Below are 17,706 nucleotides of genomic sequence, written 5' to 3'. Positions count from 1 at the left end.
GAGAGGTCTTCTAAGAGTATGAGTATGGAGTATTGGCCATTGGTTTTAGCAGACAAAAAGAAATCACCGCTCCAAGAAGGTCAATTAGGAACCTCTCCTCCAGACTGGAAGCCTCAGGTGCCGGCAATGCTTGTAACAATGAGTTTGTGAGAAAAGTCCTGGATGGCCGCACTCAAAATGATAATCGCCTTTATTAATAAAATCAACAAAAATACATGCCACAGCAAGAAGTAAAGGGAAGCTGACGCGTTTCACACTACAGTTAGTGCTTAATCATAGCTAAATCTCACAGGAATGAATCTAATGCCGCGTACACAAGACCGGACTTTACGGCATACTTGGTTCGGCGGACCGGAGTCCGTTGGACAACTCGATCGTGTGTGGGCTCCAGCAGGCTTTTTTCCCCCAAAAGTTCAACGGGCCTAGAAATGAAACATGTTTCAAATCTTTTCGACGGACTCGAAGATAAGAAAAAAAGAGAGAAGAAGACGAAAGAAAATGAGAGGAGAAGGAAACAGAAGTAAAGAGAAAAGATAGGTGAAAAAGGTGAGTGGAAAGATAAGAGAAGAGATTAAAGAAAACGAGAACACGAAAACGAAAGCAGATGAGAGGAGAAGATAGGAGAAGAGGAAACCCATGTGTGTGAAGCGAAAGTGAATAAATATCTTCGCATATGCAGATGGTTGTGTATAAACCCTCAATATATGGCCGGCAGCAATAAAGATAAATATGAAAGTGGAAATGATGATAATAATGGTAATGATAATAAAACCATTACCCCAAAACCCAAAACAGTACAGAGTAGATTAATTAATTAATCAAATGGTCTGTGTCTCATATCAATAGTTGTTAATCTAAACACGATAAAGAGACACACATCCATCCATACAACTCTAGACATATGTGGGTGTATGCATGCTGCAGAGCGGATAGCCACAGTCGCCGCCACTAAATGGTGTCAAAATACATGTGTAGCATATATCTAGTAATCTCATATGTGGGTAAAAAGATTTAATCATAATGCTTTACAAATGTAGAGTGAACTCAAGCATGAATAGTGAGGTTAATCATAGTAGTGGGACACATCCCACTCAAAGTTTAACCCCAGCGGGATTCCGGTGTTTAAAGAGAATATCCAGAACACTTCGCGCTTACAAAGTGTCCTTAGTAAATCTCCCCCTCTCTTTGGGGTCACTATCTTCTCCACCCCTCGAATTACGAAGCTAGTAACGTCTTTGTGATGAATGGTGTTCCAATGTTTGGCCACATTGGTAGGTCTATTTCTCTCAATATCATGTAGGCGGTCATACAACTGATCTTTCAACCTCCGTGTGGTGCGACCTACATATTGGATATGGCACGTCTCACATATAATTAAGTATACCAAGAATTTGGTGTTACAATTAATGAATGTTGAGATCTCAAAACTTCTACCATTATTGCTAGAACACACACTATTGCCCTTTTTAATAAAGCGGCAATAGTCGCATCCTTTCATGCCACATTTGAAGTTGCCTTTAAAATGGAGCCAGGTAAATCCTGAAGGCTGACTGAGAAATAAGCTGGATGAGAAAGAGAGCTTCCCAACGTGGGTGCTCTTCGGGACACAGATTTAATGCCTTTTGAGAGGATCTCATTATAGATAGAATCATTAAGTAAAATTGGGAGATACTTGGTGACTGTGTTCTTGATTCTACTATATTCTAAACTAAAAGGCGTGGAGAAAACTGGAATATTGCTATGTAAGCGAGAATGTTTTTTGTTGCTTTTTCTGGGATTTTCTATCAACAAAGTATCTCTGGGATATTCTCTACTGCACATAAAGCCCTATTCAGTAGTTTGTTGGGATATCCCCTGTCTATAAACCTGTGGGTCCTATTGATGGCCTCCTTCTCGAAACTGACAGGTGTGCTGCATATGCGTTTTAATCTCAGAAACTGTCCATAGGGCACACCTTTAATTGTGTGCCCTGGATGGGCAGAGTCTGCTCTCAAAAGAGCATTACCAGCTGTGGATTTTCTGTGTAGGCTTGTGGTTACAATGCCGTCTTCACCCGTCATTGTCACATCAAGAAAAGTAATTGAGACCTCGCAGAGTTCTCCGGTGAATCTCAAATTAAGGGAGTTGTCATTCAGGTACAAAAGCCATTGATCTAGATCTACTTGATCATCCGATGTGATGAACAGGAGATCATCTATGTACCGACAAAAGAAAATTGTGTCCAGATGGCGGGGGCTATCACATCCAAAGATGCGGGACCTCTCCCACCACCCCATATAGAGGTTGGCGAGTGAGGGCGAAAATTTCGCTCCCGTCACCTGGCCCGAGATTGTCATAAACTGCCTGGAGACACTTCATGGTGGACCACAGTACTGCACGCCAAATATCAGGCAGTGTCATCAGCGGATGGAACCTTCCCTGACAGTACCCCCCTCAAAGGAGCGGCCTCCGGACGCTCCAACTAGCTGTTTCTGGGGCAAGTCTATGGCATCAAGCTGGGCAGCAGGCAGAGTCACACTAAGCTGGGTAAGAAGACAGTCCAAAGTATCAAACCAGGTGAAGGGGCAGCTCAAGCTGGGCAGCAGGCGTAGATATAACAGGCTCAGCAACAGGCACATGAAGCTGGGCAGCAGGCACATGAAGCTGGGCAGCAGGCACGGGCACATCAAGCTGGGCAGCAGGCACGGGCACATCAGGCTGGGTAGCAGACAGGGGCACATCAGGCTGGGTAGCAGACAGGGACACATCACGCTGGGCAGCAGGCCCAGGCACATCAAGCTGGGCAGCAGGCTCCGGGTCGTCGAGCTGGACAGCAGGCTCCAGGTCGTCGAGCTGGGTGGCAGGCTCCGGGTTGTTGAGCTGGGCGGCGGGCTCCGGGTCATCGAGCTGGGCGGCAGGCTCCAGGGCATCTATCTGGGCAGCGGGCTTCAGGTCATCGAGCTGGGCAGCAGGCAGGAACACATCAGGCTGGGCAGCAGACAGGAACACATCAGGCTGGTCCACAGACAGAGGCACATCAGGCGTGGGCACCAGGACATCAGACTGGAAAGCAGGCACATCAGACTGGAAGGCAGGCATCAGGACATCAGACTGGAAGGTAGGCACATCAGACTGGAAGGCATGCACCAGGACATCAGACTGGAAGGCAGGCATCAGGACATCAGACTGGAAGGCAAGCATCAGCACATCAGACTGGAAGACAGGCACCAGGACATCAGGCTGGAAGGCAGGCACATCAGACTAGAAGGCAGGCACATCAGACTGGAAGTCAGGCACCAGGACATCAGACTGGAAGGCAGGCACCAGGACATCAGACTGGAAGGCAGGCACCAGGACATCAGACTGGAAGGCAGGCACCAGGACATCAGACTGGAAGGCAGGCACATCAGACTGGAAGGCAGGCACATCGGACTGGGTAGTACGCACTGGGGCATCAGACTGGGTAGTACGCACTGGGGCATCAGACTGGGTAGCAAGCACCAGGAAGTCAGGCTGGGTAGCAAGCACTGGGACGTCAGGCTGGGTAGCAAGCGCCGGGACGTCAGGCTGGGTAGCAAGCGCTGGGACGTCAGGCTGGGTAGCAAGCGCTGGGACGTCAGGCTGGGTAGCAAGCACTGGGACATCAGGCTGGGTAGCAAGCACTGGGACATCAGGCTGGGTAGCAAGCACTGGGACATCAGGTTGGGTAGCAAGCACTGGGACGTCAGGCTGGGGTGGATTAGCTGGTGCAGAGGCAGGTTGGGTTACTGGCAGGATCAAATGGGTTGGAAAGAATTTCCATTTCTTCTTTGGCTTAACTGCTGTAGGTGACTGTAGGACTGTAGGTAGGAGGTGAGGCATATTGAAGCGAAGGGCTGGGATATGGCAAGGAAGGGGGGACAGCGGCCAGAGGAAGTTTTTGTGGGGAAGTTGTAGGTAGTAGAGAAGAGGCAGGTGGGTTAAAGGCAGGATAGGTGCAGGAAGTAGAAACAGGGCACTGATACTTGGTGGGAAACAGGGTATATTGGACTGTAGCTGAGGTTGCCATGGGTGATGAGAGAAAAGACGTCTGAATAGGCAGGTGTTTGGTAGCAGACATGGGGCGTTGTGAGCGGAGTGAGGCTGAGTGCAATATATTAGACCAGGCTTGGAATAGTGGCTTAACAAAACTTGGTTTACATGCTGCCTGTCTAACAAGAGATTGCACTGAGTTAACACACTCTGATAACACCTGCTGAGAACATGAGGAATAATGTTCAAAGAAAGAAACCTGCTCATCCTCTAATAACCACACTACAGACTCAATCGGATCAAAACTGAAGGGGGGAGAAAAATCATCCCTGCCCTCTGGAGTACTGGACGAAGCTAGCTCTACACACAGCTGAATCAGAGGCTGAACATTTTCAAATCCACCAGAGAATGGGCCAGACGGATACACTCCAGGAGCTAATCCCTGGCCCACTCCTTCAGGACCAGACGACAATAATTGTTATCCTCCAATATCAGTGAGGCAAGGAGAACAACTGTTTCTGATTGCATCTTAGTAGCAGTAACAGCACTACAATGGTTCCTCTGCGCAGTCACTTCTGGTCAGAGATGGCCTTGGTATACTGTCATGAACATGTGTGACCAGAACCGTGTGATCTGACAGAGGACACCAAAACGTATATAAGTGAATAATATCAAGTTTATTAAGGATAAGTGATAAATATGTAATACCCCAAATACAAATAGTGCTCAACCAACCAACAGAAACCCACAGACACCAGATAATTATATACAGCCAAGGGAAGTACAGGGAGAGGAAGGACGGATCAGACTGCAGGGCAGGGATGAAGGTAACAGGTGGGACAGGATAGGGATCAGGACAGGGAAACGGGATCAGATACACAGGTTCAGGGCACAGGAACAGGTCCAGAATCAGGATCAGATCACTAGGTAGCAGGTCAGGGTGCAAGGAAGATACCAAGGCAAACATAAGTGTTTTCCGGGTATTTATAGGCCTGTAATTGGTCTCAAGTGACACCTGATTGCAAGGAGACACCTTGACACCTGACTGCCAGGAGACACCTGCTGGTGGACCACAGTACTGCACGGCAAATATCAGGTAGTGTCATCAGCGGATGGAACCTTCCCTGAAAGAGCCCCTACGGCCATAGACAACGGAACCGTTTCATGAGTCACATGGGCAGGCTGTAGAGGTCTCCCGTCAAGAGCCTCAATGGCAAGTGGAGTGTCACGCAGCTGCAGTGGAATCGAGTGCTGCGATACAAAGGCGGCATCAATGAACAGGCCTGCAGCCCCAGAGTTGATTGGAGCCTGTATCTCGATGGATGACTCAGCCCAAGAAAGGGTGACTGAAACCAGGGGCTTATCCTTTTGGATAACTGGGGACGAAACAACGCCACCTAAGGTCTGTCCATGACAGGACCTCAAGGTTGGGGCGTTCACTGGAAGGGTAGGACAAGACTTCAAAAAGTGACCTGCCTGGCCACAATAAAGGCACAATCTCTCCCTCCTCCTAAAGGCTCTCTCATCCTCAGAGAGACGCGTGAAGCCCAAGTGCATGGGTTCATCTTCACTGACAGACTCGGTACCAGGAGGCATGGGAAGTGAGGGAGGTGGGATAGGCATGGGTGGGACTGCAAAGCTCGGAGACAAAGGTACAGGAGGCTTCTGCAAGTGCTCCTTAAAAGTAAATCTCAACCTGGTTGAGAAACCCTCTGCATTGAACTGGATCGCCCCCAAATCGCTTGGGAAGCGGAGCAGAACCAGACATACCTCTTATAGAGGTAATACTCGAGGCGGGTGCCTGCACAGAGACTGGTACAGCAGCAGGGATGGCCTGCAACTCAGGATGTACCGGAGCAGCCACAGTGGGAGTTTCCAGGTGAGCCGTGCGTTTGTAACCCTATGGCAAAACTGATCGATGCGGTGATCTTGCTTATCCAATCTGGAAAAAATATTACCAACAAGTGGATTGACTGTATCTTCTAAATTCATGGCCTTCGCCTACTATCAGGAGCCATGAATCAAACCGAGACAGAAGGATAGTTAAATCACACTTGTTTAATAATAAGAATAAGGTAAACAGAGTAAGCATAGTTAAAACAAGCCAGAGTTCAGTAACCGGATCAGGTAGTTAGCCAAGCAAATGTCAGAGAGCCAGAGATAAACGTAGTAGTACAGCAAGCAGGATCAGGAGCCAGAACGAACGTCAGCTGAGCAAGTCTTCAACAGGAACGCAGGAGAAAGTCTCTGTGATGTTGACAAAGGCGAACTCAGAGATCAAGTGAGCTGGACGGGTTTAAGTAGGCAGGACTGACGAGCAGAATCAACAACAGCTGGGTAACTGTGGAGAGAGATGGGAGCTGGCAATTAGCCGACAGCTGAGCGGCCAGTTCAGAGAAGTAAGGGCTGAGCCCAGCCCTGACACATCTCCTGCTGTTACTTGCCACTGCCGAAGCATTTTCAAACACGGGGCAACATAAGCCGGGAGCTTATCATGCTTGACCCTCAGGCTTTTCACTGGCCCGCCATTTTCCCAGTCTCGCAGAAAGGGCCTAAAACAGGACTGGAAAATACAAACCCACACAAACCCACCCAGGCGGTCTCTCTGCCAACATGTTACCAAGATTGTACTTCACAAACATTAGAGAGAAAAAGACTACAGGGTTGATCATCCCTAGAGCACCCTCCCGCCTAAGAAGGTAATTCACATTCCTTTTGACGAGGTTTATTTTGTTCCCCCATAACAGCTGGAAGAAACAACTATAGACCCTGGTATAGAAAGAAACTGGCAAAACACAAACAAAACGTACATACAGAAAAAGTGGAATCAGGTAAGACTTGATCAGATCAACCTTTTCCCTCAAGGAAAGCCGCCAACCTTTCCAGCGTGCCACCTTGGCATCGGCATTCTCCTGCCTGTTCACCCAATTTGCATGACCATAGTCAACTGGGCCAAATTCAATGCCTAGAACTCCAATTTTTTGTTGGGGCTCCGAGAAGTCATCCGGGAGAACAAAGCTCTCACCTTCCACGCCCATCCAGAAAGCTTCACACTTGTCCTGGTTGACCTTATAAACTGATGCCTTCGTATACTGCCTTATCACTGAGACCACCTCCTGTGCCTCCCCAGTCCCAGAGACAAAATCAGAAACATCAGCATAGGCCACAACCCTCAAAGGAGTCTCACCAGCGATGCCCAAAGGTACCCCACACAATGGTCCACTCTCTAGCCTTCTAATGAAGGGGTCGATTGCAAACACATATAGCAGAGGACGCAATGGACACCCCTGATGCACACCCGAGCTGACCACAGAGGGCTGCCCGACCCAACCATTAACCAGAGGAAAGCTTTCAGCCCTTTTGTACAAAATCTTGAGCTAATCAATCAAACCCCCTCCAGGCCATATTTGCCTGGAGGGGGGTTTGATTGATTATGAGGTGTTCCCACCATCCCTGTGCTGAGTTCCCTGGTCTATACACCCGCTGTGCCCATTATGAGGGGTTCCCACCATCCCTGTGCTGAGTTCCCGGGTCTGTACACCCGCTGTGTCCATTATGAGGGGTTCCCACCATCCCTGTGCTGGGTTCCCAGGTCTGTACACCGTCTGTGCTCATTATGAGGAGTTCCAGTTCTGGAAAATTTCTGCTTTACAGAAATTCATGTTGGGACTGGAAAAACATATTATCTGGCATTTTCAGAAAAATAAAAATGTAAATCCACAAAACTGTTATAGATGGCAATATTATAAAACCCAACAAACTATATATTGAATCAATTGCATGTTACTAGCAATGATTAATCAAAAGTCAAACAATATAACGGCGGTTCATCCTAATTGTAGTCCTTTCCATTCCGCCCATAGAAACCCGAATGTGCTCCGTCATATCTGCCCATTGTCTGATGTGCTGGCAATGTTTAACGATGGATCAGATAGGAAATGAAAAGAAAACAATACTGAAAAAAAAGATTTTTTTTTTATTTTACAATATCCATGCACAACGATACTCAACAATAACAAAAAGAAAATAAAGCTGGTACAGAAATGTATATTATTTATTGTTAAAGGTATTCGAGCGTCTGCTAGGGTGTCCCTGCTATCTAGCAAACAAGGACATGATGTATAGAGAGGTAGTTAGGTAATAAAATTGACAGTTTACAAAATATAGTACAAAAATATATAAAATAGTCTCTTCACAGGTTTGTCATGTTTGCCCCCATAAAAAAAACACCCACAAATTATTTTTTTTAAACATTCATGTGCCCCCTCCGCTTCCCTAAAAACACCCAAAAAAATAAAAAAACCTTCATGACTTTTATTAATGTAGAGTAACTAAATATAAGAAATATAAACACTTCAGCTACTATTTATAAAAAAATAAAAAAATAAAATAAAAAAATTGCCTAGCCATGCACCCAGCAAATTTACATGAACACTCATTAGGTGTAAAGTGGGAAAAAAAATGAATGTCCTTTTGGCTATTTTCTCTTCGTAACCAATGTTCTTTTATTATGGCAAGCAGTTCAATACTGCAATATGGCCACTAGATGGAGATAAATTTGTAACGAGATACACCGTAGCAATTCTAGCCACTTCAGCCCCCCAAAGGTTTCCCCCCCCTTCCTTACCAGGCCATTTTCAGCAATACAGCACTGAGTTGTTTTAACTGACAATGGTGCGGCCGTGCAACGCTGTACCCAAATAAAATTGATGTCCTTTTTTTTCCATAAATAGAACTTTTTTTGGTGGTATTTGATCACCTCTGCGGTTTTTATTTTTTGCACTGTAAACAAACAAAGACAATTTTGAAAAAAAACAAAACAATATTTTTTACTTTCTGCTATAAAACATCCAAAATAAAATGTAAAAAACCTAATTTCTTCATCAATTTTTTACCAATATGTATTCTGCTACATATTTTTTGGTCAAAAAAATCCCAATAAGTGTATATCGATTGGTTTGCGCAAAAGTTATAGTGTCTAGAAACTATGGGATAGATTTATTGACTTTTTTTTTTACTAGTAATGGCGGCGATCAGCGATTTTTAGTGGGACTGTGCCATTGCGGCTGAGAAATCTGACACTAAGTGACACTTTTTGGGGACCACTAACACCAATACAGTGATCAGTGCTTAAAAAATGCACCATCACTGTACTAATGACACTGGCAAGGAAGGGGTTAACATCAGGGTCAATCAAAGGGTCAAATGTGTTCCCTGGGAGTGCTTTCTAACTGTGTGAGGGAGGTGCTTTGACTGGGGGAAGACAGAGATCTGTGTTCTTGCTTAGCAGAAACACAAGATCTCCGTCTTCCCCTCTGACAGAACCGTAATCTGCCTTGTTTACATAGGCAGACTGCCGCTCTGTCTGCCTCAGCAGGGACCCGCTCCAATCACAGCGGGAGCCGCTCCAATCACAGCCGGAGCGGGTTGCCAGAGGTGCGCACGCATGCCCCAGACCTGAAGAAAGAAATCACTTACAGGTACGAGATTTTGCGCTTAAGGGCCTCCCTGCCGCAGTATATGTACGCGGGGCAGTCCTTAAGCGGCTAGACAACAATGCAGGGAATTAGCAGATAAATGTAACCAATGGTAATGGTGATTGGTAAATTTAACCACTGGTTACATGTATATGCTGTTTCCCTCTAGCGTTCTCTAGAATTGTTTCATTGTATCTCTTGTTACAAAGACATATGTATTCCCAATGCTCCTCAGCTCCATTTAGTGGTCATAATGTGGTATTTTTCTACTGCCCATAAAAAATAAACATTCGTTCAGATAACAAAAGAGCCCAAAGTACATTTGGTTTTGCCCAATTCACATAGAATGAATGTACATGCAAATTTGCTGGATGAATATCAATGTGAATTTTTTTTTTTAATGAACAGATGCCTGAAACACGGCTCAAATTTCTACAAAATAGTTCTGTTAGATTTTAAAAGAAAATTTACTCTGCATAGTAATGTAGCACCTCTTCCTCCCCCCTCTCTGGTTACATAGTCACATGATATGATGTCAATATATACTGTATAGAGGCACATATAATGGTTAGTCTTCCTTCTATGGAATACTAAAGGAGGCCTCCGACACTTGTCATGCGTTCCTCGGTGGTGACTTGATTTTGGCTTCCCCCACAATATCCATCTCAGTGCAACTTCTAAGGCAGAAGGTTCCGCCGCACACACAAGGCACATAATAATAATATTACAGACAATGTTATATCTCTTCGCTCTTCAGGTGTTTCCACTGGAATGATGAATCCAAGTGGAAGTCTTCCTTCTCCTGTTCTTTGGCCAACTCAAGGAAGACCTGTCAGAATCAAACAACAAAGACTAAGCACCTTCTTATCACACCTTACATTCATGAACATGGCCAGGAAAATCAAGCAAGTTAGTAAAGATAATGATTTTGTTTGGTTTTCCTTGCCCCTATTGTTACATGAGACACTTTCTGGAAATCTTACAGCATAAGCAAGCCTACATAACAAAATAAATCACATCAAGAAAGTGAGGATTTTATCACCATGTTTGTCAGTGTTCATTGGATATCAGTGCCATTACCTGCTCCAGGGTGGACTGGGAGAAGCTGTACTCCTCGATGTTATACGTTTGTTTAGCTGTGTAAAGAAAATACACAAAGATCACCGACCTTCGTACCGTTCCTGTGAGGTCGTTCACATTCATCTTCAGCTCCATTACCAGCTGTATAATCTTACCATTCTCTAAGTGTAGGAAGGCCTGGGACAGAGACTGAACGTTATCCATTGGGATCTTATAGACCAACAAGGAGGAGAACCTGTGGGGTAAAGACCGATATTCAATGGACATCCAATCACTAAACTGAACAAGTCCATAAAGTAAAGGTCAACCAAGGAGAACCTGCGGGGTAAAGACCAACATTCAATGGAAACATCCAATCACTAAACCCAACAAGTCTATAAAGTAAAGGTCATCCAAGGAGAACCTGCGAGGTAAAGACCGACACTCAATCACTAAATCCAACAAGTCCATAAAGAAAAGGTCATCCAAGAAAAACCTGTGGGATAAAGACCAACATTCAATGGAAACATCCAATCACTAAACCCAACAAGTCTATAAATTAAAGGTCATACAAGGGGAACCTGTGGGGTAAAGACCGACATTCAATCACTAAACCGAACAAGTCTACAAAGTAAAGGTCATCCAAGGAAAACCTGCGAGGTAAAGACCGACATTCATCACTAAACCCAACAAGTCCATAAAGTAAAGGTCATCCAAGGAGAACCTGAGAGGTAAAGACCGACATTCAATCACTAAACCCAACAAGTCCATAAAGAAAAGGTCATCCAAGAAGAACCTGCTAGGTAAAGACCGACATTCAATAGAAACATCCAATCGCTAAACCCAACAAGTCTATAAAGTAAAGGTCAGCCAAGGAGAACCTACGAGGTAAAGACCGGCATTCAATGGAAACATCCAATCACTAAACCTAACAAGTCTATAAAGTAAAGGTCATCCAAGGAGAACCTGCGAGGTAAAGACCGACATTAAATCACTAACCCAAACAAGTCCATAAAGTAAAGGTCATCCAAGGAGAACCTGCTAGGTAAAGACCGACATTCAATTGCTAAACCCAACAAGTCCATAAAGTAAAGGTTATCCAATGAGAACCTGCAAAGACCAGTGAGGTAAAGACCGACATTCAATGGAAACATTCAATCATTAAACCCAACAAGTCTATAAAGAAAAGGTCATCCAAGGAGAACCTCTGGGGTGAAGACTGACATTCATTCACTAAACCCAACAAGTCTATAAAGTAAGGGTTATCCAATGAGAACCTGCGAGGTAAAGATCGACATTCAATGGAAACATCCAATCACTAAACCCAACAAGTCTATAGAGAAAAGGTCATCCAAGGAGAACCTGCGGCGTAAAGACCGACATTCAATGGAAACATCCAATCACTTAACCCAACATGTGTCACCCATCACAACCTCGCACTATTTGTGTTCTGCCCCACTTTCATGTATTTTATATGTGTTGTAGTGAACTGCATAAGATTAATATTGTTCCAATGGCAGTTTTGGGCCACTACAACTCGTTTACTATGTGTTTTTGGTATCTCCCTCTATACTCCTCCCCCACTATTCCTCGTTTAGTGCTAGTCTGTTCGGCTAATTCCTAGATAGACCCTCCTCATTTCTTTCATGTTTCCTCAGAGTCAGAGTTAGTATTTCCCAGAGGCATAGAAATGGCCAGGTCTTCTTGCACTTTAAAAGACTGGAAAAACATCCTCTGTACTGCAATCAGAGTAAAATTCTGTTGGATTGAACTTCTGTGTCTTATTGAAGAGTTAAGCTACCTGTGGATGGTGCCAAGTCAGCAGGTGACCATACTGTCTGGACAGGCTGGGTCTTAAGGAGGTATGTCAATGCATAAAGCGGCATTTGAAACAGAACAATTTGGTTTGGGAATTGGATAACGTATCTTATTTACTTACAGATCTGTCTATACCAGGGACGTGCAGTCAGGTGAGGCAGGTGAGGCAGGGTCTCACCTGCCATTAACATTAAAAAAATAAATAAATAAAACTAGCTTTGAGGGTTGTAGCTCGGCGACCTGGGGTCACAGGGACCCCATATTTGGGGGGTATGTAGCCTAAGTCCTACCCCACCACTGGTAAACTTTGGGGCTCCTATGAACTATGGTTCCAGAGATATGGGGCTCCTTGCACAGCAGCCTGTCAGAAGCTAAATACAGAGCGGCCACTTTAACCTCTTCAGATCCGCGCTATTGCCAAATGAAGGCAACAGCGCGGATCTACATTGCCGGGATGACGTCTATTGACGTCATCCCGTGCACGAGCGGCCTGCGCGCTAGGTGATCAGCGAGTCTATGAGATTCGCCTGATCACAGATCAGAGTAAGGGGTCGGTCCCGACCCCTTACCACATGATCAGCTGTCAGCCAATGAGAGGGACATTAGTCCCGATCACGGCGATCATCTGCCCCCACAGCAATAGGCAGCAGTGCCGCCTACCAGTGCCCACCAGCGTCACCCGTCAGTGCCCACAGTTCCATCCATCAGTGCCCACAGTGCCACCCATCAGTGCCCACAGTGCCACCCATCAGCGCCCACAGTGCCACCCATCAGCGCCCACATCAGTGCAACAACAGTGCCACCTATTAGTGCCCATCAGTGTCACCTACCAGTGCCCATCAGTGCCACCCATCAATGCCCCCCATCAGTGCCACCCATCAATGCCCCCCATCAATGCCGCCCATCAGTGCCCCCCATCAATGCCGCCCATCAGTGCCCATCAGTGCCACCTATCCGTGCCACCCATCCGTGCCACCCATCCGTGCCATACATCAGTGGCCATCAGTGCCACCTTATCTGTGCCCATCAGTACCGCCTTATCTGTCCCCATCAGTGCTGCCTTAACTGTGCCTATCTGTGCCCATCAGTGCAGCCTATCAGTGCCCACCAGTGCTGCCTCATCAGCGCATATCAATGAAGGAGAAAAATGACCTGTTTGCAAAATTTTATAACAAACTATGAAACATGATTTTTTTCAAAATTTTCTATCTTTTTATGTTTGTTTAGCAAAAAATAAAAATCCCAGCTGTGATTAAATACCACCAAAAGAAAGCTCTATTCGTGGGAAAAAAAGTGCGACAGCGCTGAAAGCTGAACATTGGTCTGGGCAGGAGGGGGGGTTTAAGTGCCCAGTAAGCAAGTGGTTAAATACAAGCTGGCACACTCTGCAGCAGACTGAGAGGGTGAGCTCACAGTGCCTCTCCTCACTTCTTGTCAAAGGCACTGAGCTCAATGGACAGCTTGGAGTCTTAGACCAATGGTAAAGTACCACTGGTCCCAGCTGTCCAATAAAAATGCTGCAGTGGAGGCACGCCTCTCACTGCAGTGTCATAGAAGGGGGCGTGTCTAAAAGACAAATGCTCCCTTCCAGTCCAGCCCTCTTAACTAGAAGGAAAAAAGATGGGTTTATGTGTAGAAGATTTACCCACAATCCCATGTTTTTCTCACACAGTTAAGAGGGAGAACCTGATTATGTTGAAAAGGTTCTGTTATATTCAAGCTAAATCATATATTTATTAACTATATGTTATAACATAATAATTTATTATTTATCTATTTACTGTGAAATTAATGGTTGGAAGTTATAACTTCAAACTTCAGTAATTTGTCCGTTAAGACACCTGCTTGAGTACAGATTTTGAAAATATAGTAAATTACCTTCAAAACAATATATAATAATTATTTGTATATTTCTTATGGTAATTAACCCCTTGCCACCCAAGCCAATTCTGACACTTCTCTTCTACATGTAAAAATCATCATTTCCTTGCTAGAAAATTACTCAGAACCCCCAAAAATTATATATATTGTTTTAGCAGACACCCTAGGGAATAAAATGGCGGTTGTTGCAACTTTTTATGTCACATGGTATTTGCGCAGAAATTTTTTTAAACGCATTTTTTTGGGGGAAAAAAAACTGTTTCATGAATAATAAAAAAAAAAAAACACTAATGTTAGCCTGATTTTTTTGTATAATGTGAACGATAATGTTATGCCGAATAAATAGATACCCAACATGTCACGCTTTAAAATTGCGCACACTTGCGGAATGGCGCCAAACTTCAGTATTTATAAATCTCCATAGGTGACGCTTTAAATTTTTTTACAGGTTACATGTTTAGAGTTACAGAGGAGGTCTAGTGCTAGAATTATTGCTCTCGCTCCAACAATCGCGGCGTATGTAACCTGTGTGTATCTGGCTCTGATACTAGCCAACGCCTCACCAGTCACTGACCTCACTGCATGTCCCTGGTCTATACAGTACATGGATCCTATTATTAAAGGGATCTGGAAGATTGTGGTCTGTTGTTGCTGAGATCTAGGGGTCCCTTACCACGTGATTCTGTCATATGCCAAGATCTAAGAATCTGTCATCTATGTGATATGTTAACACCGAGGATCGACTATTAAAGGGGACCCGAGAATCAATCAATAATGAGGGTAGAAGAATCAATCGTTACTGGGGGTCTTGGAATATTGCCCAGATTAACTACTTTACCTGTCCTGCCTGGCGGCTTGCGGGAAGAGGCGGAGGACCTCCTGGTCAATCACATCAACCTGCTGGGTGTCCTTCAGTTTGATCTCCAGGAGGTAACCTTTACCAAATTTGCTCTTCAGATGTTGGATGGATCCGATACACCTGGGGGAGGAATGCTGTGTGGGTGTATATGCAAAAGCAAAACATATTTTTTTGGGTTCTTGATAGTGTAAGGAAGGGTTAGACCTTCGACTGAGTTTTAATCATGAACTGTGTACCTGTTGAGGAGATTCACCCCTCCATTTGTACTGGTGACCCTTCTCATCACTACAGAAAGTAAGAGGATACCCAAAATGTTACCGTTGTATGATGAGAGTAAATCTTTTGATGGTGACAAATGTTTTGGTGACAACTGTCTAGAAGGGGAATCCCTCTCACTTTGTTGAGATTTCTTCCCACATCCCGTTGAATCTCCAAAACAAGGAGTGAAGGGAAATCTCCGCAGCAGAACAAAAAAAAAACAAAACCTGATAGAGACTTTACCTTACGCTACCCTACACTACAAAACAAAAGTTTTGGGTTTAACCCATTCCAAAAGAAAAATAAGTAAGGGGAGCCCAGCAATTGTTACAATGTTTCCTTAAAAAAAAGTGCCCTGCCAATGTTTTTTTCAACTTTTACATGAAAGTAATGATTCTAAATGACAACAATGGGATCAGAAAATTGTTATATTCTGCTGTTACCTTTGCTAAGTTATTTTTGCTTCCTTTATTAAACACATTCAAAAACCTTCTTGATGCTCAAAATATAAAACGTCTTTATTTGGCAGCAATAGGGAAAATTTTCCAATAACTCGTGTCTGCAGAAAGGTCTCCATCTCCAACCTCTGTCATACCAGATAGACGCAGTGACATCAGCACGTCCGTCAACCTCCCTATGCGCGTTTCGTCATATACTAACATCTCGGGGAGACAACGTCAATATATGACGAGATGCGCGTAGGGAGGTTGACGTGCTGACGTCATCGCGCCTATCTAATGGACAGGTGTTCGCAAGCCAGCTGGCTGTTTTCTCTCTGATCGTTATTTCTACATTTCTGTAAGTGCAATTTTATACTATTTTTACACCACGGAGAGTCTTCTTGCTTTTTTGGGTAATACTTGATCCCCCCTCCTGGTGGCTGATGCTCGAGTCTCCCCAGACGTTTTTGGTGTTTTGTTCCAGTTGTTTTCCTCGGATAGAGGCCCTGGCTGGGTGATTTAGCTGCAGGCTTATGAAAGCTTGCCTTTTGGTAAGCGCCCCTTCTATGTGGTGGAGGTGCACTGCTTTCGAGAGGTGTATTTCACAAGAACCTACACTGATGTGTTTTTTATGGACTATTGAATAATTTTTCACAAATATTGTGTGTTGTAGTTCACTTATTTTCACTGCTGGGATTAGTTCTTTTTTGGTTTCTTTTATTCGTTTAGTTATAGCGCTGTCACATTGAATTCCATTATCTGTATTTGTGTGTATCTCACAATTTTGAGAGCTGCTTTATTTATTTATTTTCTGATTTTGTTTAGGTTTAGCGTGGTCATTTTTTAATTTTTATCTTCTGTCATACCGGAGCTAAGTAATCTGCATTACATTATCCTTCCTCATGTCTCTACCATGACGTTTTTGAGATATATGGGGTAGGGTTGCCCCATGACACAGGTATACAGGATCAATGTCCTACAGACCAAACATGGAAAAAAACCTGACTTCCTCTGTGTATTCCTGGCTTCCTAAAAGTCTCCCCTGACTCAGTCCTGGCATCATTTCTTCTCACCTGAGTTTTCCAGACACCATGATTGCCACGCGGTCGCACACAGCCTCGGCCTCCTCCATATAGTGTGTGGTCAGGATGGCGCCCCTTTCCCTGTTCTTGAAGGCCGCTCGGATGGCTCTCCTTGAATACACAAGAAAAGCCTAAGGTGTCATACTTTTGTATATAAACCTCCAAGTATAGTGCATGTGTTGTAGGATTTAACATACAACATCAAGCTGAAGGGCACTAGTGCTACAACTACACATTCAGTGAAAAAATTAGGTGCTCTAATTAAATTTCTTCAGCTCAGTCTGATATCAGAAGGTCATCTGGCAGCAAGAGACACTAATTAGTAAACTTTTTGACTATGAGAGAACAAATGAACATGAATGAAGTCTGGCCTTGCTGTGTCCAGAGAAGATCGCTTAAACGGTTAGGCTCTTGGATTGTGTCACTATAGGAATCAGGGTCTATATAAAGAAAATAAAAGTAGAGCACCCTTTTAAGGTATTAGCTCCTTGATCAACTTGTGACAAGACTCACCAAAGTCTTTGTTGTCCTTTTGGGTCCAGACCAGTGGAAGGTTCGTCCAGGAGAACAATGGTGGGATTACCCAACATGCTGATGGCAAAGCACACCTAAACAACAACAGAGATCTAAAAGGACATTTCTGGCTACTGCTATGTTGGCTTAAACAACACAAAATTGACAACATTATTAATACTTAATGTTTATGATAACTGTATGAATTTTTCAGGCGATAGGTAGCGGATTCCCGACCAGCGATCCATTTGCAATGGTTAGGAATATGACCATTCTAACTTCCATGCCTCCACCCATGATCTGTGATCTAAAGTCTTAATCCAGCAGAA

The 17,706-nt window shown here is 44.4% G+C and overlaps 1 protein-coding gene across 1 annotated transcript in view; it reads right to left on the bottom strand.

The window, feature by feature from the left end:
- Positions 1-7,946: 7,946 nt before the first annotated feature.
- The window catches only part of LOC141113857 (cholesterol transporter ABCA5-like), an 82,386-nt gene continuing 72,626 nt past the window's right edge, over positions 7,947-17,706 (bottom strand). The window contains exons 34-39 of the mRNA XM_073607187.1: positions 17,378-17,472; positions 16,856-16,975; positions 15,064-15,204; positions 10,703-10,782; positions 10,548-10,603; positions 7,947-10,296 (exon numbers count right to left, since the gene is read on the bottom strand). Of these exons, the coding sequence (XP_073463288.1) occupies positions 10,204-10,296; positions 10,548-10,603; positions 10,703-10,782; positions 15,064-15,204; positions 16,856-16,975; positions 17,378-17,472 (585 nt within the window). The 3' untranslated portion in view covers positions 7,947-10,203. The remainder of the gene's footprint in view (positions 10,297-10,547; positions 10,604-10,702; positions 10,783-15,063; positions 15,205-16,855; positions 16,976-17,377; positions 17,473-17,706) is intronic.

This window comes from Aquarana catesbeiana, linkage group LG12 (assembly GCF_042186555.1).
Source record: "Aquarana catesbeiana isolate 2022-GZ linkage group LG12, ASM4218655v1, whole genome shotgun sequence".
Classification (NCBI taxonomy): Eukaryota; Metazoa; Chordata; class Amphibia; order Anura; family Ranidae; genus Aquarana; species Aquarana catesbeiana.
This window is presented reverse-complemented; position numbering and strand designations above follow the sequence as displayed.